General features: G+C 36.0%; 3 protein-coding genes across 5 annotated transcripts; all 3 read right to left on the bottom strand.

The window, feature by feature from the left end:
- Nucleotides 1-508: 508 nt before the first annotated feature.
- On the bottom strand, nucleotides 509-6,288 carry LOC108059894 (uncharacterized). Its single transcript, XM_017145358.3, has 3 exons — nucleotides 6,049-6,288; nucleotides 2,609-3,047; nucleotides 509-1,208 (listed from the first exon to the last, which is right to left on the bottom strand). Exons 1-3 carry the CDS (start codon nucleotides 6,049-6,051, stop codon nucleotides 637-639), a joined length of 1,014 nt encoding a protein of 337 aa, XP_017000847.1. The 5' UTR covers nucleotides 6,052-6,288; the 3' UTR covers nucleotides 509-636.
- Nucleotides 6,289-8,690: 2,402 nt separating this feature from the next.
- On the bottom strand, nucleotides 8,691-9,192 carry LOC108059965 (uncharacterized). Its single transcript, XM_017145467.3, has 2 exons — nucleotides 9,104-9,192; nucleotides 8,691-9,042 (listed from the first exon to the last, which is right to left on the bottom strand). The coding sequence occupies exons 1-2, from the start codon at nucleotides 9,155-9,157 to the stop codon at nucleotides 8,731-8,733; spliced, it is 366 nt and encodes a 121-aa protein (XP_017000956.2). The 5' UTR covers nucleotides 9,158-9,192; the 3' UTR covers nucleotides 8,691-8,730.
- A 22-nt stretch (nucleotides 9,193-9,214) lies between these two features.
- On the bottom strand, nucleotides 9,215-22,030 carry ckd (cracked). Of its 3 annotated transcripts, none has more exons than XM_070214947.1 (6): nucleotides 21,957-22,030; nucleotides 21,257-21,484; nucleotides 11,362-11,638; nucleotides 10,377-10,543; nucleotides 10,131-10,253; nucleotides 9,215-10,070 (listed from the first exon to the last, which is right to left on the bottom strand). In XM_070214947.1, exons 3-6 carry the CDS (start codon nucleotides 11,423-11,425, stop codon nucleotides 10,002-10,004), a joined length of 423 nt encoding a protein of 140 aa, XP_070071048.1. In that variant the 5' UTR covers nucleotides 11,426-11,638; nucleotides 21,257-21,484; nucleotides 21,957-22,030; the 3' UTR covers nucleotides 9,215-10,001. The 3 variants fall into 3 exon arrangements, with proteins under 3 accessions (XP_070071048.1, XP_017000953.2, XP_070071049.1); XM_017145464.3 differs by having other exon boundaries at nucleotides 21,257-21,499; nucleotides 21,957-22,029; XM_070214948.1 differs by having other exon boundaries at nucleotides 21,257-21,493; nucleotides 21,957-22,000.
- Nucleotides 22,031-22,779: the final 749 nt, after the last annotated feature.

The following is a 22,779-nucleotide window of genomic DNA, read 5'->3' as shown; positions in this document are numbered from 1 at the left end:
AGCCCATTTGGGTAGTTGCTAATAAACAAATCGGCTTATCCACTCTATAATAATTGAGCATAATTGGATATGTCTGGGTTTTTTCGCTTTGGAAATATCTTCCAAGCCTCCAAGCTACCGAAAAAAAAGAAGGCAGCAAAAATGCGCAATGTCAAGTCATGACTTGGACTTCCATTTCAATGTTCGCGATAAAGCCGATGATTAGGCGCAGCACACGCCCCAAAGAAATCTCGTCGGTGGCTGGAGACCCGTCAAATGCCCAATTAATCACAGACCCCCCGAAAAAGCGAAAAAGCTCAGCCGAAAACGAACTTCGGTTCGACTTTCTTCTTCAGAGACCCATCAATCACGATCTTCTGGGTCTTTAGTGGTAATTGTTTCGGCTAGCTCAAACAAACGGTGGCATCCATCTATTTTTTACATATTATTTATACTATTTATTACAAATTATGATTTTCATTTTAAATCTACTTGGGGGCAAATAATTTAATTAAATACTAGGGGGCTCGTAACTATAGTTTTAGGTGTACGTAAAGCTGCGTCCTTGTAAAGTCGCTGACTAAAAATGTGTGCTAGCTAATTAAACGCGGTGGTCGTTGACTTCCCATTGATGAGTGGAACAGCTCTTTGTTTCCTTCAGCGGATGAGTCGCCTCGCCCGGTATTTTGTGGGCAGCAGGGACATGGGATCCGTATTATTGGGCACCTCGCCAGCAATTCCGCCCACCGGCTGACTATCGGTAAACTGACCCGTGGGTGCATAGGCTCCATAGGGATCCGATCGACTGGCCCATCCGCCTGACTGCGATTCATACTGATAGCCCTGACCCGCCAGCTGAGCCTGAGTCTGGGCATTTCCGTGAATGTGCAGGTGGATCTCCTTGCTGGGTGGTCCACCATGTGATCCTCCATGTCCAGTTTGTCCACTGAAGCCAGTGGCGCCCCACGACTCCTTGGCATGAGGATTCCAGCCGGGGTAATTGAACGAAGGCGCCGTGTTCTCATACTGTCCGAAGAGGCTCGACTTCAGGGTAATGAACTTGCCCAGAATGGCAATGAAATTCATTACCACCAGAACCTTGAGCAGGAAGAGGGATTTCATGCCAATGGCAACAAGGAAGGCCACCATTGCCGAAAGAACTCCAAACTTGAAGATGATCGGGATTAAGGCCATCTGCAGGCGACGGATTTTGCCGAAGGTACGACCCTCTGAAAGAAAAATAAATTTTAGTAATAAGAAATAGTTCCAACATAAGAAAAATTGTTTAAAATAAGTTCTCAGGTTCTCACAAAATTTTCAGAGAAACTTGCATATAAAAAACAGATAATACAAAATATAAAAAAAAGTTCCTAACTTTCTTTGAAACTTTAAAATGTGTAAAATATTTTCTAGAATGACAATAAGTTTTATTGAAGGAAGTCATTGAAATTTTAAGAATATTTATTTAAAGCCAAACAATTTCTGCAAATATGTAAGGCCTTAAGATAAAATCACTTAATTAACTGCCAAATCTTTAGAAAACATTAAGGTGAGTTCATAAAAATCTCCACTTCCCAAATGAAATTCCACTGGGTTTATCTCCCTCAACTGCTATAATTTCATCAATAAACAGAGCTGAACGCTCAGCTATGCGAAAGTCCAATAAAAAACAATTCGCAAACAACGATAAAAAACAAAAAAAAACAAGCAAAAATATTTTCTCATCGTTTTGGAGATGAGCCAGCCGCTTTTTTTTTGCTGTCTTATTTAATAAATAATTTGAGCGGCTCTAGAAAAGATGCGGAAAGTGAAATTACAATCGTCGTCCGGCATCTCCATACAAACTACATATATATATGATTTTTTCTCAGCTCTTTGGTGTTAACACCTCTTAGCGGCTTTTTGCTGTTTGTTTAGCCGCTTCAGGTTTCATTGAAAACGAAAGTGAGCCAAGTGAGCAAGGGCGCTGGGAAATCGGCTTCGATAAGAAAAGCCGCTAATCATTTGAGGGGCAGATGCAATCAGCCTAAATGAGACACGCACTGAGCTGATTTCAAATGACCACACTAATTGCGGTGTACACAAAGAGAAAATAGGGATGTTAATCTCATTTACAAGTAGTAACGGTTTATGTGAAATTGACATTTCAATTATGTCATAGAAAATGTAAGTGTTGTTTAGCTGTAAAATTGTGATGTAATTTTTGTGATATTAAAAGTTATTAACCTAAAAAGATTTATGATAGAAATTGGGCAAGCTATAATAAAAGATATATAACATGTAAATTGTAAAGTGTATATAACTTTAAAATGTAACAATTGCTTATGAACTTGTTTGTTTTATATTTATGCAATTAAAAATGTTGGAAATCCTAAAAAACTAATATAAAACCTTGATTTAGTTTTGACTAAAAATTTAGATACAAAAATTTAACTATTTAATATAGAAAAAAATTCTAAATAAAATACATCCCTTCGAATTATATAACAAATATTTCTAACATAAAAGCAATTAATTTGCAAATATTCAAAGTTGCTTTTATCTATTTTCTTTCTGTGTAAACCTCTTAAACTGCGTTTTGTGTTAATATTTGCTTTTTAAATCTTTTGTTTTTTGGCGGGGGACTCACCCACAGCTGAGCTGCCGGACGCTGGCTTCCCGTCGTCATCTTTGTCGTCATCGCCGAATAGGCTTTCACTCAGATCGCTGCGCAGCCAGCCCCAAAGAGTGCGGACCATGCCCCAGACACTGAGATCTGTGGGATCGGTGGCTGCCTGAACTGCATTGGGGTTCTTGTTACTTGATGTGGCAGCTTCTTTGTCTGCTGCATCCACCGCCTCCTCCTCCTCCTCATCGTCGTCATCATTTTCCTCCTCGTCATCATCATCGTTTTCCTCCTCAATCGGCGATGCAGCAGCAGCAGACTCCTCTGCCTCAGCCTCAGGCTTTTCCGACGTCTTCTCAACAACCTTCTTCGTTATCTTGGCTCCAAAGGCACTGCTCAGGCAGCAAAAGGCCAACAGAAGCAACAGCAACGAGTGCCGCGCACTTGAACTCTTTGTGAGAAACTGAAAGTGGAACCAACAGAGAAATTATATCAGTATGTGTTTCTCTCATTGTCCAAGAAATACAAAAAAAAAAGAAGGCATTTCATCATAGCAAGGTGCGGAAATTGCGTAAACAAAAGACTTAGGAAACGAACCTGTTGCCGTGTCGTGAAACGCACTTTAGAATCCACTTTGAACTGCTCAAACGGCTGGGGCTATAAAACGTTTTATGACTTGGTGTCTTGCTGCGAAAGCATTTCCCATTTTTTAACTGAACCTGACGACTCTTGCATAATCAACATTTTTTTAGCGTTTCAAATATTTCTTTTAGCCGGCCGCCAATGGCAATTTATATGTAAATTTAAAAGGTTGCAAAAATAATATGTCGCATTGTATAAAACAGTGATTTATATACTTAAAGAGGTAGCCGGATGGAGACAAAGTGAAATTTAAGCAGGTTATTTTGTTTAGACGTTTAGCCAATAACCTCAATGGCTTAGTTCTTTGTATTTGGAGACAAGCTTATTTGAAGTTGATCCGCAAATGTATTATATTTTCCTTAAGTGTAATATGATTTAATATTAAGTTTTCTATCTATTGCCTTTTGTTCTAGCTATCTAACGGAAAATTAACCATATTTTAGGTTTCTATTAATCTTCAGGGAAATTTGTATTTAAATTATTACTCGGCTATATAATTAAAAACTTTAAGCCTATGGGCTTTTAAACCTACAACTCATTCAGTATTTATTGCCCCCACTGAATTTCTTGGAAACCAAAAGTAAGCTACCTTCACTTCCACTAAGTGAAATTTAGATGTAAACTACCGAAACCCCATATTTGACTAAAATATCTTTACCAAGAATACCCAAAAACCGAAAGTCATTGCTAACGCGCTTTCCATTTTCAATACACCTGCAGAATCCCCAGAAAAACATAAATATAATTGTTATACCTAATTGGGAGATTCTCCACAAGCCCATGGGAATGGAACTATGCTAAACCAAAGACAATAAACCCGAACAAAAGGTAAACAAATTATGTGGAGCTAACGGTTGGCTTCGTTCCCCCAAAAAAGAATATTTGTCAAAACGCTGAAGATGTTTTAATTAACTGGCCAAAAGGAATTTGCAAAACAGATGCTAAGAATTCTCGACATAATTTGCGTTCGCTTTGGATTTATTTTGATAAAATGTTATTGGTGGCCCTTTGTGAGGCCTCTTTGTTGTGAATGATTCGCTTTTTTATTAGTAGGCCAAATGCCTTTGTGCCCAATTTGTTTTGGCTCCAACTGTAAAAGGAAATCTATTTTGGCATGGCCTTGATTCAAATTAAACTGAGCGAGAAAATTGATTTGAATTTCAAGTGGGCATCCGAAAATGCGGGAAAACAAAGAAGAAAGTCTTTCCCTCAAGTGATGCAACAGCCGAAGAAATGCATTGTTAAATACCGATTTATATGTATTAATTGATTTACATAATTTTCCAGTTCCCGATTGACAGACTGAACTCGGTATTTCAGGCTTAGTTTCACTACGTATTTGTTTTAAACGCGATCGATCCCCCAACCCTTTAATTAACATCTTCTGGGTTGTTTCATCATCAAACTTGAACGTTATCACATCTGACTCACGAAAGACACACACTTACTTTCAGGCCATCTTCTCGAACATTATGGGTGAAATTTCATTCGACTTTATGTGGCATATATGTAAATATTAACCGAAAATATTTGCACTTGCTGCCGGGCAAGATTTCGCCTTTGGGTTCCGAACGAAATGATGCCGAACAACCATAAAATGGTTACTAACTGATGATTTGGTAGATTTAATCCGGAATTCGCTTAATATTTCAGACAGATCTAAGGAAGTTTTTTCGAAAAAAACACCCATAATTATTCATTTATCACATTAGTTGAATAATTTGACAGACAATTTGAAATCGTTTCTGTCTGGCTCACGGATTATTTAACAACGGTAATGAAAACACCGAAATTAACAAAATTAAACCTAAATGTGCTAAACAAGCGCTTTGTTGATTCAGCTAATCTTGCCTATAAAATATTTATTTATCGTACATAATATTAATTAGAGTAGCCATAAATTCCTTGAACTTTCATTTTACGTGGGTGCAGCTAGTATTTTATGATTTTACTACATATCGTACACATAAAACCATAAAATCCAAGGTTTATCTCGGGTAATTATGCACGACTTTCTTTACGTTTATCGTTGGGCTTGTCATAATAAAATGTATGAGCTAGTAAAGTTGTTAGTAAGAGATGGCCTATGATGCAATTGAGTGGCACGTGGTTGAAGTTTAGCCAATTTAACCATTCGACCATTATCTAATGTCAATATAATGTCGCAGTTCATGACACGAGCAGGTGGCTTAAATGTGAATGTGTATTTAGCTTGGTTAGTTAGTTTGCCAGCCAAGATAATAACAGCTCGGGGATCTTACCAACAATTGAAAACTGGCCCGAATGAAAACACGCCTCAAAAGAAAGTTTGGCTTTGGAACTAGCCAAACAAACAAGAGATTTTTGTGCCAAGAATTGTTAGCATTTGTCACACTAGCTTTTTGGCCAACATCTTTTGAACCTTTTGTGTGCGGGCTGTGGCTCCTTTTTTTTCAAAAGAGATTGAGGAAAAGCGATTTGGGACAGTTGACGCGTGCCCAGAATTTCAATGAACAAAGCACCGGAAAAACAGAACTATAATACTTTCAATTTGCAGGTCAAAAGAGATATTTGAGTAATACATATTACATTTTGAATCTAATCTAGCTTTTTCCTGATTTTAAAATACATTTTTCCCAATCGTGAAGAACTAGGTTATGATTTGTATTATATTGACCTAATAATAAACATTTGGCGCCCACCGTGGGGCCTAATTACATACTATTTAATACAAGGATCCATAACATGTTTTTTCTTAGTGAATTATCTTCCCAATGAATCTTAATTTGTTTTCTGTATGGTAATTGAACTTGGCCACCGGGCTTATCCAATTTCGTACTCACCATAATAAAGGCTGTGACTCTTTGATTAGTGTATGATAATTGCAACACTCGCTGTATCCCGAGTTATTTGTGATTGATTTGGACCACTTTCACGCGAATCTGTGGCAGACACGCAGATGTTGGCCAAAAAATAAATACAACCACGAGACTTGAGTTGAGTTGAGTTTGGAAGTTAGGAAAGGAGTGCAGATGGCTTTGAAAATCGAGTTCGCATGGAAAGCGACTGCAACGCTTGAGATGTGCCCGTTGACTGGCAATCGGAGTTGGCCTCGGCCACCAGGTAAGATCCACCGCCGCTGCCTCAGTCGACTTCGCTGCTCGGACTTTGGGTTTTCGGTTGATGTAGATGCGGACCAGTCTTGGCCAAGTCGGCGCTTCTTCGCCGTGTTTGCTTGGCTACCAAGCAGCACCACTCTCACAAAAAGCCAGAGACACACGCTCTCCCAGTTACAATTTCGTTTTCAACACTTTCTTCACTTCACAATTTCCCCTAAACGGCAGCAGCGCCCAAAAAAAAACTGCAAAGTCAATGTCTCCATCTCGGCGTTATCTCTATCTGTAGTATACCTCTCTTACTTTTGAAGCTTCCTGTATCGGTTGCCTTTATTACGAATTGTCGTGCAATGACTAAGAGCATGAAAATGGTTTGCGAACGTGACAAGAGGCACAACTGACGTCACAGAATGCGCCCAATGCCTTTATACATTTTCAAATACTTCTAGTCATTAGGTGGGATAAACACATTTTTTTTAAATTCTTTAGTCATGTTGATAATCTCGTAAAATCTAGGAATAATTGCATACAATTTAAAAAAGCATTGCTAAAAAACAGAGATTTAAATTAAAAAGTGAAAGAGGTAAACATGTATTAAAAAGGAAAATAATATTTCACTGTTTTTATTATTTTAACATTTTTAAAAATATTTAAAAAATATTTTAATTATTAGTATTATAATTATTACAAATATATTTTTAAAGTTTCGTAAATAAAAAAATATTTAATTTCATTAAATTTTTATAGGTCAGAATATAATTCACTCGCAACCATTTTTGGTATAATTACCTCGTAAGCCAAAAATGCATTTAGTTAAAGTGGAGAAAAAAAGTGGAGAAAAGTGGACTCATCAACAGCTTTTACGTTCTGCTGCAATTGCTACCATCAAAAAGTGAGTTGCACTTTTTCTAATTAACTAATTGGTAATACAAAATAAATTTAACAATTTTCCCAAAAGAGCATTGCGAGGCCTTGAGAGATAAATGGGTTTTGTGGCTTTCTCGTTTCGTGTTTCGCCTGCATGGTAAAATAAAATAAACCAAATCCGATGCCAAACATTTTTGCCGGCTACCTTTTACAAGCCATCCGTCGCTTTGAGCCGCCTTTCGTGATTCGATTGTCTTGACCCATTTCCCCACTACGCAGTTTCTCTCTCTCTCTTTCTGCTCAGCTCGGGGCCTCTCTTTCTTTTACGCACCTCAACCATTCACATTCCCCGAAGATCATCTGTCTCAAACATGATTTGCATGATAATGTCGCATTGGGTTAAAGTTCTATATTGAGCTTATGAACCCTTTCTTATCGAAATGTTTTGATTTGTGGCTAATAATTGTCACAGTTCCGTGAGGAAGTTACAGTTATCCAGAACATTCTCTTGGAATCTCTTGCTCCAGAAACGCTTTAAAGACGGATCTTATAAACAGGTGTTCGGATTTTATGATCTTACACTTTATTAGCATTACATCAAATCGAGTTGGAGTTGCCACATATCGCTTACATAAAACAATGCAGGTTCATTGCTCTGGGCTCTGTTGCAGTATAATCCAAAGGTTTGTCCAAATCATTACATAATGGTGGCCAACTGGAACTAGCGATTGTGTGTGAAAACCGTTAAGTACACCAACTTGGGTTCAGGTTCAGGTTCGGGTTCAGTGGGGTTCAGGTTTTCCGACTCGGTGGGTTGTAGGTTGGCTCTATGACAGTGTCAACGAAACTCCATTTAGACGAAGAGAACCCAGAAATATTATATCAAAAAGTTCCATTCAAAAAGCCGTCGTAATCCTAACGGTTCTCACACCTTTGTGTTTTTAGCCAGCTCCATATTCTGGATTATCAATATTGTTTTGGTCACAACATTTGCATTTTTATGAGGGACTCGTGTTTCCCAGACACCTTTCATTCTTTCGTAGCAATTAGCTATCTTAAGCGATCCAATTACGTCTCTGATTTCCCTTTTACAAGCTAATTTTTGTAAATAAAGATTTTTTTTGATTTAAGTCATTCGGGCCTGGACATTTCTCACCATTTGTTTATCTTAAGAGACCAATTGACTTTGTAATTTACGAGACAGTTTTTATGGAATGAATAATAATATAATACCTAGGTAATATTTCAGGAGTGGAGTGAAATTTTTACCAAATCACACAGACAACCTTTCATTTTCTCGTAGAATCAAGATCATTTTTTCTATCCAATTATATTTATAATTTTAATTTCCTAATTGTAGTGCCATTAAACTGCTGGTTGTTACACAAATCTCCAGTTAGTTTTACTGAAAATTAGTAAACAAAGATAAACCACAAATGATATAAATATTTTTCAAGTCATTGTTATGTATCAAAATAAATATTTTATTTGTATTGGCTAAACATCTTAACAAATGAAAAAACACTTAGTGTAAACTAGAAATTACTTTTTTCCATAATTATACGAGTTAGAATTCGTTCCATAAACATTTGCATAATACCGTTGCCAATTGGCGTTACTCAAAGAGGCATAAGGATTGTAATAGTTGGTGTTGTAGTAGGTGGGATACAGATACTGTCCGATGACATAGGGCCAGATACGAATCTGTGTGTTGCTATAGGGACTCGGTGTCGTATACGTGCTGTAGTAATAAGGATACGGCGTCGTCTGATAGTAATAGTTGTTTAAGCTGGAGAACGTGGGACTGGGCGTGTAGTAGGGATTATATTGGGTATAGTACTGGGCAGATCCAAGCTATACAAAATATATAAATATTATATTATAGATATTTTATTATGTTTTATTTAGAACTCACCCCTAGCAGGATTGCAATAAGGAGCAAAGACAAACAGCTGGTCGCGTGTGACATTTTGATGGAGACTCGTTAGCAAACTGACTGATTCTGAGCTCGGGCATTTCCAATTTATAAAAATGTGACTGGAGAGGGGACAATTTTCCGGCCCGCTGACGGATGCCAATTTTCGCAATTAAATACCCCTTTTTTTTGGCCCACAACATTTCGCCATTGAACTTGACTCATCCGGGTTACGTTAGGTGCCAGCAACCAATATTCTAGGGGGTTGTTTACCCAGAGGTATGTGTTTATTTTTCCATATATGGGGATCGGTGGATTCCCGTGACGTGTGCAACAACAACAAATAGATTAAACGAAATACAAATTAAACGAAAATTACCGAAAATTGTGAAAACATTTTGTTTAGTCAATTAATTAGACAAGCATTAGAGTAGCAATTTGATTTTGTTTTTATTTCGGTTTAAGATTGCTTACAAATACGAAGATTATTTGTAAATTATACAATAATGTGGCGGACCCATTCGAGGCTTTTCCGTGAATTTCGAATGGAAATTTATGGAATGGTTTTGAAATTGGAATGGAAATGGAACTGGGGACCATCTCTATATACATTATATACACATACAACACGACTCCTCATCTTGCACTCGCGACTCGATCAATTAGACTACAATACAAAAGTACAACATACAAAACGAAACTCAACAAAATCGTCAACAAGGCGCTTAAATTAGTTTATCTCATTTGCATGGAATTTTACACATGATTTTCACACTTTTTTCTTTCTTGCTTTTTCAGTTACAATTACTCGGCGCTTTTTTTCTCATATGGTGTTTAATTTAATTAGTTTGTTTTGCGTTTTGGAGAGACAATAAATATTTAATTAATTGCAAATCGTTTAGTAATCCTCATCGTCTTCATCTGGCGGATCTGTGGCATAGGTCAGTTCGTTCAGGTAGAACCATTTCTGGGGGTTAAAAAAAACAATAAGTATCTGTTGTATTACAGGGTAGCAAATAAAACCTACAGGTGACTCTGTGCAGTTGAAGTTGTAGTCCCAATCACAGATTCTGTACTCCTGGTTAAAGCTCGTCTCATTGGCGCACAGATGGGGAATTCGATTGCCCTCCTCATCGCACATGTGAAAGATCTGTTGGTTTGAAAATAAGTGGTAAATAAATATGGTATACTTTCAGGCATTTGGAAAACCTCTTTCAAAGCTCGACTTAAGCTCTGTAATTTAAACTCCCTCTCTCTCTTCTGGTTTTCTCACCTGGCAATTGTACTCCATGTCGGCATAAAAGCCCACCGAACGCCTCTTGCAATCGAATGAGAACGTTATGTTATCTAAATTCGTCCATTCCTTCGTCTTGTGATTTTGAAATACTGGACTGGCTGGCTCTTGACCTTGAACCGCGATGGCGGCCAGCAAAATGGGACCTAAAAATGGGGGAAATGTTTAATTTAATTTTTATAGAATGTCCTACACAAAATTTATACGGTTTAATATTAAAACTTTACACTAAAACGACCCGCTATCTTACAACTTAAAGCTGTTTTACTTAAGATTATTTCTAAGATAAATATATATAACATAAGACCCCTCTTTATTTATTTTTAAATTCTGCAGTTTAGCAAAGTTTTGAAAGGAATAATCATTTCTTAATAATCGTGCTCAAATTTAAAACCATTCACTTAATTTATTTGTAAACCTTTTAACAATAATACTTAATAAGTTTAGCCTTAGATTTTAAAAGCAATAGTATTACCTTGGTACATTTTAATTTCAGTTGCTTTCTTTCTATGATTAATCATAATTTCTTGTTTATTTAAATTTTAAAATTCAAATTTTCACAAATAATGTTGCCATACCCATGGGCTATAGAATTTATTGGTATTAAGCCTTCCCTTTTGTAAAGCCAAATTCCCGCTCATTAGCCAATAACTACTTGTCTTTTCGAACCAAAAATAGCACATTTGGCCAATTGTTTTGCACCTGCAATTCCGCGAGTTGGCCAGGTGTATTGCCTTTTTCGCTGCTTCCTCCTTCCTCCCACACTTGACCATGGCCAATTTCTTAAGTTATTTGGCTCACGCATGGCCCAAACACTGCGAGTGGGCCAAAACAAAGTGCGATGACAGTCGGTTAACCGACTGACGGCGACTGGCTTAATCGACGCACTTAGCATTTAATTTGTGTCTCCGTCTCAACTCGAAGTCGAGTTGAAATTGAAGTCTTTATTGAGGCCACTACTCACCTAGTAAAACGCCGGAAAGCCATAAAATTCTATAACTGTAAACCATTTTTGTGGCGTTGGACATTTTGGCGTGAATTTTGTTTTTCTTGTCCGCTTCAGCTGCTGTCCGCTCCGTTTTGATATCACGCTGAAAATCCAAATCACGATCGTCTCACTCGCTCTCTCTGTCGCACACACTCGCCCTCTCGCTCGCTCTGTTGGCCTTTTGCTACGCGTCCATTTAGCTGGCTCTATTTTCAATTAGGAAGCGTGTCTTCGGTTTATGGCCGGCACATGGCTAAAACGGGGGAGCGAGATGGAAAAAAAAGAAAACAAAATTGGTCAGGAATGGAAGTGAACTACAAACGGCTAATTTGGGTATTTTGTATTATTCAAGAGGGTAGAAAAATAAATATATTTGGGGAAGGTTGGATTTTAAATATAATAATAATATTTGTTAATATTTATTAAAGATTTACTATTGTATTAAATTTATTTGTTAAGATCCCACTGAATGTTTAATGACTAAGAATAATAAAATATTTTTTAATATATTTTAAAGACTTATTATCGTATTTTGTTTATGTCTTAAGATCTCACTGATGGATTTTTTTAAAAGCTAAGAATAGTTTAAGAAAAATTCATTATACTTGCAAATATTTTAATTAATAGCCATGGGATAAATACGATAAACATCAGAAATTGTATTTTCTTTTAGAAGAATAAACTTTTTCACATGTGTTTTATATATTTGGAAAATAAAACACGCCTTATTTAAATAATCCTTTTTTTATACATACATCAATTTGTACACTTTAAATGCATACATAAATATAATGTTTTTTAAATAGACAGCAAATAAGAAATTGTCTTGAAAATGGAAACTTGAAGGCAAAACATGTAATAAAACTCAAATAAATAGCTATCACTTAAGCTACTATTATTTCGTTAACACCCCCTAATGGAAATTAAAAAAGTAATTAGAAAAAAGAACAAGGTGTTTAAATCACTCTACAAAAATACATTAAGACCAGCATAATGATGAAATTCCTTCAACCAAATGCCAAACATAGCAATATATTTTCCTTCCTTCGACAACAGGTTGAAGTGGGCTCATTCGGCTCATTACAAAACCAACCAGACGAGGCTTAGACGCAATTTACATGCCAAACCCACGCCGACTTAAGATTTTGGCTTGACTCATCGCCGCCGTCAGCCGGATGTTTCATAGCACCCATCTCCGCTAATTGATTTTCTTCGACAAGAGCTCAAAAAAATATAAAAGAAACCACTCCAAAAATTCATAAGTAACCCCCACACATTGTCTGGGCCAACAGGATATGCCGACAATCACTGACCCACTTTGCTGCCATTCAGTATTCTTTTCTATAACTTCCATGAAATTGAAAACATATATCACATAGTAATAATAATACCTGTATTTCACATCAATCATGCGTTGTCAAATTAACAGAGGAGGGCATTTGAAATGCTTTAAACGCCATTAAAAGACAATCACTCAATGGCAAAACCAATCAGCGAAAAGAATACACATAAAATATTTATGCAAAAACACGTTTGCTTTTTTAGCATTTTCTGGCGAATTGAATGATTTATTTTGGAATTTTTATTGCTGATTGTTTTTCTCCCCGATTTAGCAGCGAGTGAAAGAAGGCCGTTTACGACCTTGTAGGCTCAATTAAATTGTCAACGGGACTGGCGTCGATTCCCTTGGTTAATCTTGGTTAGTCTTTCACTTTGGGGCCGCCTTGTAAATCCTTGACATTTTATCGCAATTTATGGCCGCCGGATGCGTGGACGATGTCGATGGGCCAGAAAGGCCACGAAGATCCAAGACTTCCAGACGAAATAATCGTAAATTGTTTTTATCTCGGCCTCCCTCGCAACTAATTTTCTGGGCGCCAGGAGTAAGGGAATCTGCCGAATGAATGATATGCAAATTTTTAGTAGTTGCCATCTCTCTAAAGTCGAGTCCGTGATGAAGTGAAGGCAGTCTTTAGGCGACGTAAAAGGTCATCAGTGCCAGTTTGCCAGGCGAGCCAGGCAAAAAAAAAAGCCATCTTCACGCAAAACTGGTAAAAATTTCATGGGGTTTTTCGGGATGAGGTTGAAGATGAGGCACGCCGAACAAAGATGCGCCTGCAAGATGACACAGCAGCCATCCAGCTGTCTTGAACCCTGTCCATTTGGTCAGCTTGTCTCTCTTTTTCAATGACCATGGCTATTCCGATGGCGCCTGTGACAATTGGTCAAAGCCCCGCTCAAAAGTCCCCTCTCCAAATTCCCCATAAATCTCTCTAAAATAAACCCCTCTTGAAACTCATTCGACTATTTCCGCAAAAGAGGTCTTGAGCATATTTCGAGTCGAAGTTTCTGGCTAATGGGAAAACACTCAAGCAGCTTCAACTGACGCCTACAAATCCTTAAGAGGCTTTCAGCCAAAACGTAATTGATTTTAACGGATTTCACACAACTTCGTTTCGGGGCGCTAAGTAATTAGATACTTATTTATGGATTAAAATAAATTAAAAGTTATATTTTTCTTTATAAAACAAAACAAAGTTTTTTCATTTTAAAAAATGAATCTATTGAAAAATGTATGAAGTATGATTGGAAAAATTAAATTAAATTTATTAAATAAAAACCTTAAAAATTGGTAAAGTTTTAAATGCAATATCATTATGTTTTAAAACTATTTGGGACTTTTAAAAACTCCTCTGAAAAGTACAAGGATTTTCAAAACTGAGTGGTATTTTCCATTTACTTATTAAGTGACTAATTCTGCTGATATCATTAAGAAATATTAATGAATACCAAGGGCATTCGATCTTCGTTGCTGACTGGCTAAAAGAAGATGCCTCACTCTGGGCATCCCCCCAATATTCATGGCATCCTCACTTTTGACATTTTCTGACAAGCGTGAGAAGCGGCCAAAGACTATAGATGCTAGACTGTAAGCTCTAGAGAGCCCAGCTGGCATGGTCCATCAATTGGCTGTGGCTGGTTAGCTCTTAACTCTTTGGCCGGATTCTGCTGGCCAACAAATTCCTAAGTTTGCAACTGCAACTTTGGGCCATCTGCATGCCACGAGCATGTGCGGCATTAATTTTGAAAACACATTTTGAAAGTCTAATTTTACATTTTATGTATGTTGGTTTCGTTGGGGCTTTGTGGCTAAGTTTGAGCTGTGTTGATTGGGATTGCGGCTAATTCGGAAGTTTGTTGGCGTTGCCTTGCGAAACATCGCACTAATTTGTTAATTTCTGACGCGTAACCGAAGGCGCAATGTTTTATGGGCTTTTGGCTCTGGAAATGTATGCAAATTTTTCAAATTAAATTGTTTTATGATGAAACAATGGTAAAAAAAAGAAAAGAAAGTAATGCCCTTGAATGTATTTATTTATTTTGATTGTTTCGGAATGATTGAGCAGCAAAATAGTTTTAAGTATTGGATAGAAAATCAATTTAATAAATAATAAAAATAAAATTGGCTGATCAACATAATAAACTCTTTAAGTCATTTAAAAAAAAAAATGTTTCATAGAAAAATTTGTTAGAAAATTATTTTTATTAAAGTTCTTATTTTCTTTATGTTGACTAAAAAACAACTTCAACTTTGTATTAAATTTTTGAACCTGTCCTGATTAGCAAAACATATTTATCGATGTTTATTAAACAATTAGTTGCCAAAAAAAAAGTTAACAAGACCGGGGAGGTAATTTAAAACTTATTTGCGATTTTTGTCTACTCTAGCATGTGCAACAAAGTAAAATGAATGAAGGCGAGAAAAGTGGAAAAAGGAAAAGCCGAGAAAATTATTTGACGTATGTGTATGCTGTGTGTGTGCAGCAGCGGAAGCGTCGCTAATTGGCGGAACTGCCGCTCAGCAGCAGCAACAATGGGTGGAAAAATATAAAAAGCGGCAGAAATATGTTGAAACCCGGCGATGACGACACCTGAGATGGCTTATTGCCACCGCCCCGCCGGATCGGATCTCGAATCTCCAGTCTTCAGTCTCAAATCTCTCGGTTAGATGGCTAACACTTACATAACCGGGCGGCAAACATGGCCTAATCATCTCATCTCATCCGACTCCCAAGTAGCGGTTAGCCAAATTGATTAGGCCGACAGCGTTGACACTTCAAACTTGGACTTTTGCACACATATTTCTGTGTTTATTCGGGATTCGGAAAAGCACAGGCGAAATGGCAGCGAAAAAGAAATGACAACGATAAATGGATGCCGTTTAATTGCGACGCTCAATCCAAATGAAAAACCCGCTTTACCGGCAAAAGTCCCCTGAATCCCCTCCCACTTCCTCCCCCCAAAACAACGACGATTATTGGCCTTGAAAATTCGGTACGCAGAAATGCGCTTAATGCGAAAAATCAATATCGCTAAAAACACAAACATACACACATATATTATCCATCCAGCAGCAAATCAACAACTAAGAAAAAAAACTAAAAAGTTGATCGCTCAGCTCGGTGAAAAAAAATAAACCGGCTCAAACTCGGACTTGTACTAAAACGAAGCGATCAAAGCAAATTTAAAACGATACAGCTACACCAAAGCCCACAAATTTAACATAAATTGTTAAAAACAAAATTTAAGCAAATTATAGACACCAACGAAGTCACTAACGTGTTTGAAAACGATGATAGAGAAATTATCAGACAAATTAAAGGCAAAATCGAAGAGTAAAAACCCAAAAATTTATTCATATTTACACAAAATAAAATCCATATTAATATTAAAATAAATATACAGCTAAATTTAAGCCTCAGGAGCTTTTAGCATGTATTTAAAAAAAGATGAAGTCAAAATTTTAGCAAATTATAGACCCTAACAAAGTGTTTAAAATATTTAAAAATTTAAACATTGGATATTGAAAATTATATAAACACGGCAAGCCAAATGGTTAAATTAAAAAGTATAAAATCAATATACAATTTATTCACAAAATAACAACAGATGGTTGCGAAAATATTTAGATTAAAGTAATTCAAAACATGAAACATTTAACATTTCGAATATTCACTAATGAAAAATTCTGGTGTTAACCTTCAAAATATCTTTAAAAAATCTACAAATTTCAATAGTTCATTAAAGACTTAAAAACTAAACTTAAAACATTTTACCTAAATAAATCATTATTATTTGTCAAATTTTCCAAGCTGATACCGAGTGGCATCACTAATGATGCAATTACTATGCTACCCAAAACATATTACATTTAAATCCAATTGATATCGGTCCGACATAATAATTAAGTTAAGCAATAAAGCGCTTGACAGCTTATGACCATATTTTGATGGCTTATTTTTCGATTTACTCGAACCTAATAGTTTAAGGAAACCGTTGGCGTCGATAAATAATGGATTTATAGATCAATAAAGGGGGAAATGCCGCTTGTCGAGGAGAGGAAATTAATTTTCAAAGCTCAAGTTTAAAGAAAGTCCAGTGACAACTTGTTTGGCAGTGGGAAAATATAAGCCAATTAATTATTGCCTTTTAATTTCTTGTTTATATAACCATATTTTAATGGAAATTGGTTACCTCTACTTGTGAAAAATAAAACCAATTAAATGGCAAAGATAAGTAATGAATGGTTCAGGTTGTCACCTCACAAACACACAGTAGCTTGAGAAGAACATTGATTTATGGTATAATCTAAAAAACCTTCCTTGGCAACGCCAATCGATGAATAGCATTTTAATAATAATACCCATTGTTAACCCAAAAAATATGCGTTCAGGAAATGGAGGAGGCTGGGGAACTGGAAAGCCTTAAAAGGTCGCACGAAACTAATAATTAATTAAAATTCCATTAAATGCGGCAAGATACCCAAGATACTCAAGAAGAAGCCAAGAAGCATTGATCGATCACACAATGCCAATTCAGTGATTTAAATGCCATCAGCAGCTGCCACAAAAGAAAAGACCGATCGGCTACCGATTGTACATATGTGTTTGATTTGACCAGCAAGTATTATACCTTTTCGGATCCCATCCGTCATTAACATATCAGCATTTGTGCTCCGCCAGAAATAAACAATCGTTACAAGGGCATAACCACCATCACCGGTTGAATAGTTGATCGTTGATGATGCCGATGAAATATTTCAGTTATCTCGGGACAGAGTATAAGCTGATATTTTTAGATATTCGCTACGGTAACATCTCATTGAAGTTGCCCTTCCTCCAAACTCGAAACTCCAAAGATCTGACAACCCTCGACAAGCCAAAGATCGCAAATCATCCAATTTGTAGTGCGAATTTGCCCTCTGGCTGCCTTTGATGAGGGGATTAGGCCTGCATCCCAAAGATACAAATACACAAAACCAAAAAGTAACCATAGAAAACCATCAAAATCATTAGACATCTCATTGATGTTGCCCCCTCGGAAACCGAGTTTTCGCTACAAAGGCTACAGCATTTTTATTTATATACATCTATTTCGCAATCTTGTATTAAATCTTAAGCCTTAAACTTGTCGGACTTGTTGGCTAACTTTTCTGCAAGAAAAAGGTGCCATATTGAGATCAATATTTGTTCGTCGACAGGGGGAACTTTTCAGGCCTTCCAATGATTCTTGGGGCTTTTTGTGGGTTAATTCATTTTAATATTAGTCACTAACTTGTTTTATAATTTAGCAAGGAAACAAATTATTAAGAGGCTTAAACCTTTCTAGGAAATAAAACAGTGGTTTTAAATGGTAATTCAAAAAGAATTTTAAGTTGTAAGAATGTGGAAGATTTTTTAAGAAATTCCCGCAAAAATAAAAAGTTGTTTTAAATGTTAATTCTACAAAAATATTATGGTGTAAGAGCTTTCAATATTTTAAGGGCCATTCATTTAAAAATATTTATAAGCTAGGAAAAAAAGCAAGTTGCTAGATTATTCAGTAATCTTACAATTTTGTGGCAATACAAATTAGAAGTAAATATATTGCAGTTTCCTGACCAACCACTGTTTCATGGTATTAAAATATCGGAAGTATTTGCCAAGCACTATGATCTAGAATTAATTTTTTAATGGTTATCAAAAGTCGTTAAAAGTCAGCATGTCTCTAAGATTTATCTTTCAAAGACAGCCCAATATTTTATTTTCATGTTTGATGGCTGTATAACAAGTTCCCTAATACTCTGCACATTTTAGCACCAAATTTATGATCGCACACTCGAAAATCTTTCCGCGACAACCATAAAAGTGCTGTGACGCAAACGGTAAATCCATAATTTAAATGAATTAGTTAACATAAATTGAATAATTTATTTGTGCGATTATATATAACATTTGTTGTCAGCCAAAATGTGGATCTGTCTCTGTGTTCTCGAAACAACTTCACTTGGCATTTGATCGCGATTGGTGATTGGTACGGTATGTGGATGTGGCCAAATCGATTCTGGTTTGATTACTCAATTGCAAATCGAATCGAATGTAATCCGAACCGGTTGAAGCAAAACGAGACGAGACAAAACGAAACCCTTTTGGTCGAGTTCAAGGCTCGCCACGTGTCGTATACGTGATGTGCCGGCACTTGGGCAAATCCGCAACCGAATCCACACGTTGCAGTAAACACTTTTCACACAATTAAACAGCAGCCATTTCAGCCATTCAGCCAGCGGGCAACATTAACTAACTAACTTGTAATGTGGCAGCAATAAATTTTATGTAAATCGCCGCTTTTTTTTGTGCACTTTAAGTATCATTGCAGCCACACAAGAAAAACGCTACAGAGCTAAACAATGCAAATAAATTACGGGTGCTGCGGGTACGGATACTTTGTAAGCTGATGTGCAATTGAACGCAGAGATGCACACACGTATATATATTCGCAGAAAAAGTAAGCAAAGAAAAAAATACACCCGCCATCGCAAACACAGATACTCGGCAAAAAAAACGAAGAGATTTTCCAAGAATGCTGCACTCAAAAATACGTTCCTTACCTTTTTCAATATCCAAATGTTCCAAAAAAAATATTAACTTTTAAAAAATCTTAAAAGTTTTGGGCATTGAAACATAAATAGATATTTTAATAAAAACTAATTCCAAGATTGTTATAAACCTTTCAGATAAACACAATTTTGGGAAGTGTTTTCTGAAATATAACAATATAACAATATAATACAAATAATATATTTCTCAAATAAAATAGAATTAAAAAAAATATATTATAAAAATTAAAAAAAAAAACATTTTTCAGAAAAATCAAAGTTTTTCTATCAAAAGATATTTAATAAACCAAATATTTGGAATTGTTTTCAAGCTCTGATAGTTGTAATGATAGAACTAAATTCTAACAAACCCAAATTTGTTTTATAGATTCTTTAGGTGGTATAAAATTTTAGGAATGTTTTTTCCAAGTGTAAAACAAGCGGGTGGCTGCTGTGACTCTCAATCTCAATCCACTCTCAGCTGCTGTGGCTGTTGCATTTAACCTGCGCCACCAACAACAATCGCAAGCAACAAGTTATTTTTGTCCAAGTCATCGATTGCATGGCAGCTTTTGGCTTCGTCTTGGCTATGAACAGAAAATGCAAGTGACTCCAGTGGATTGTTTTTATACAATTTACCGAAGAATTTATATGTACATTCCTACACCTATCGCAGGGGGCTTTTAGGGATCGCATACTAGCACTAACCACTAACCGCAAAAATGAAGTAAATAAATAAATGCAAACTGAAACCAGCTATGCGAAACAGAACTTGCTAATTGAAAAAAAATACTCTGAAATTATAAAAATGGAACTTTGCATAAAATTAATACTAATAAGTGTTATCGAACAAACAAGTTTGTTTTAGCCATAAGGTCAAACTATCAAATCGCCCAAAATGGTTTAATAAAATCACCTAAAATATTGGTTAGCATGCCAATTAGCCTAAAAATAGTTAAGATATGGATGAGCATGCCAATTAGTTTAAAATACTGGTAAGTCTTCTCAGTTTGGCTATAGAAATTTTTTTTCAGTTATCCTTATTCAGTTTTAATAAAACTTGTAGCAAAATTGTTAACTAAAATCCTTTATCTTCACTTTTATTTTCCAGCTTGAAGATAAATCATTACTTTAGTCTTTAGTTTATTTTATTTATTGATCAAGATTGTTGTGACACGCAAGAATAAATTCTAATATATAATTAATATTAATGACAGCGATAATTTATTACCATTTTTCATTTTTGTGTTAAATAATTTCATGAATAAAACAAAGCTTATTCATAAATGTATGTGACTAGTTTTATGCTGATTTATGATTTTAACACATATTCATTTGAAACATAATTTTGGGTTTTTTGTCATTCCATTTTAGGTGGTCAAAGAGTTTAAAAAAATTTTAAAAAAGTTTTTGATTTTTAATTGGTTCTTGAAATTAAGCTTCCTTAATAAATAGCATAAATAGTGTATTTTTTCACATTTTATCTACATTTGTTAAAACCCAAAATATTAAAAAATCTTTTTGAAATACCTATTTTTAACTACATTTTTCCCTGCCATATAAACTTTGATCGGATGACAGGTGGGCTCACCGCTGGGCAAGTTGTTTACTTGTTCTTTTGCATATTCATGTGGCACATGTGAGATGTCTGGTCGCCAGCATCATTATTTTTTTTTCTATTTTTTTGAATGGCAAAGTTTAAACTATTAAGCCAAGCTACAAACAAAATCCACTCGAACACCTCCTAATGATTGCCGCTTACGCAAATTGCTCCGATTTGTGACAGATTTTGATTTTCGATGTTTTTGTTTCGGGTAGGCATTGAATTATGCTAATGGCGCCGATAGCGATACATCATTATGTATCATGCGTGGCTCGAAGATCGTTATGTAAGTTTGAATTTGGAGCACAAACACACACACGCATTATATAAACTGCAGTTTGCCGAGGGCCTACCTTGATTTAGAGGTTGCACTTCCAACGGGGGGGTAAGTAGTAAGTATATCCAAAGAAATCCAAATTAAATCCAAAGAAATCCCAAGTCACTGAGGCACTGCAAACGACTTTCTTGCCAAATCTTCGAGGCTGGCGCTTAATTATTTTTGAAAACGCATTTGCATAAGATTTTCTCGCTGGGCAAACGCTTTATAAATATTTTTGCTTTGATATTTTATGTAATAAACACTGGAAAAACTATTGCTATTACGATGGCGGATTGCAAACAAAATATATATTTCTTTTTTATATATCGAAATATATATATATATATCTATCTATATATATATAAATATAGCTCTTTCTTCACACGCACACACACAGAAAATCGCGGCACGGCTCGAATCGAATCGCGTATCCGTCGGATGCAAAGATACAAAGCCAAAAAGTGGGAAAAAGACAACAAAGCAACAACCGTTCGCTCGAGCGCCCGTTGAACGAATAAAAGCGGCCCAAAGACTTGGCCCAAACACTTGACTTGGTCGGCGAAAAAAAACAAGAGCCAGGCCAAAAAGCAAAGCCAAGCAAAGACAAAAGCAAAGTCAAGCAAAGACAGGCGCGAAATGAAAAGTGTTTCTTCGTTTGGTATTATTATTTTGTCTTTACTTGTTTGCCGTGTCGTTTTTTGGCCAATGCATTTGTGTTGGCCTCGTTAGCTTACGGTGGGTTTTTTTAGTTTTTGGTTAATTTTTTATATGTTGGCCTGGAGACGTGAAAACGTTTGCAAAGTCAGCGCTCAACTGGTTCGCTGGCCGCCGCTCAAATTGGTTTTATACGCGGATCGCAACGGATCTCAATGGATCGAATGAATCGCTCTCGAACGGAGCGCACTTGTGTCTCAGTATCTCAGAGATACATCCGCCGCTGCATTCGCAATGGCCAAAAGAGTTGGCCATTGAGGTAGGTTTTCTGTGTTTACTTGAGCGCAGACTCCGTTAAAGTGTGGTGTATACTCGGTGGTTTTCGGTGGAGATTCGGTGGTGCCAACTGGTTCCACTTTGTCTCGCACAGAGAATCTCCAGAGATTCGAGATTTGAGTTGAATATCAGTATGAGTATTATGGCCCATTCAAAATTCAGGCTCCTCATCGCTAAGTTCACGGCTAGGCAAATGGGCGAATACTAATTAACCAGTTTAATCTTTTGACCAACTGACGCATTCAGCTAATAGTTCTGGATAAAGGCTCTCTTTTTATCACCTTTTCAAATACCCTTTCTAAAGGTATTTCGGTTCAATATAACATATTTTTAAAACTAAAATAATAATAAATAAATAATAAAATAAGTTTCTAAAGTTTTTTTGGACATTTGAGAAACAATAATATAAATTCTTTTCAGGATTAATGATTAAAATGATTTTTTAAGATTTATATATAATATTTACATTTTGTAATTATTTATATATATATATATATTTATTTATTATAAGTTAATACATTTTACCAGTAAAAGATTATTAAGATCTCCTTCAGTCTTAAGCTTGAT

The sequence above is a fragment of the Drosophila takahashii genome, chromosome 3L (assembly GCF_030179915.1).
Source record: "Drosophila takahashii strain IR98-3 E-12201 chromosome 3L, DtakHiC1v2, whole genome shotgun sequence".
Lineage (NCBI taxonomy): Eukaryota > Metazoa > Arthropoda > Insecta > Diptera > Drosophilidae > Drosophila > Drosophila takahashii.
This window is presented reverse-complemented; position numbering and strand designations above follow the sequence as displayed.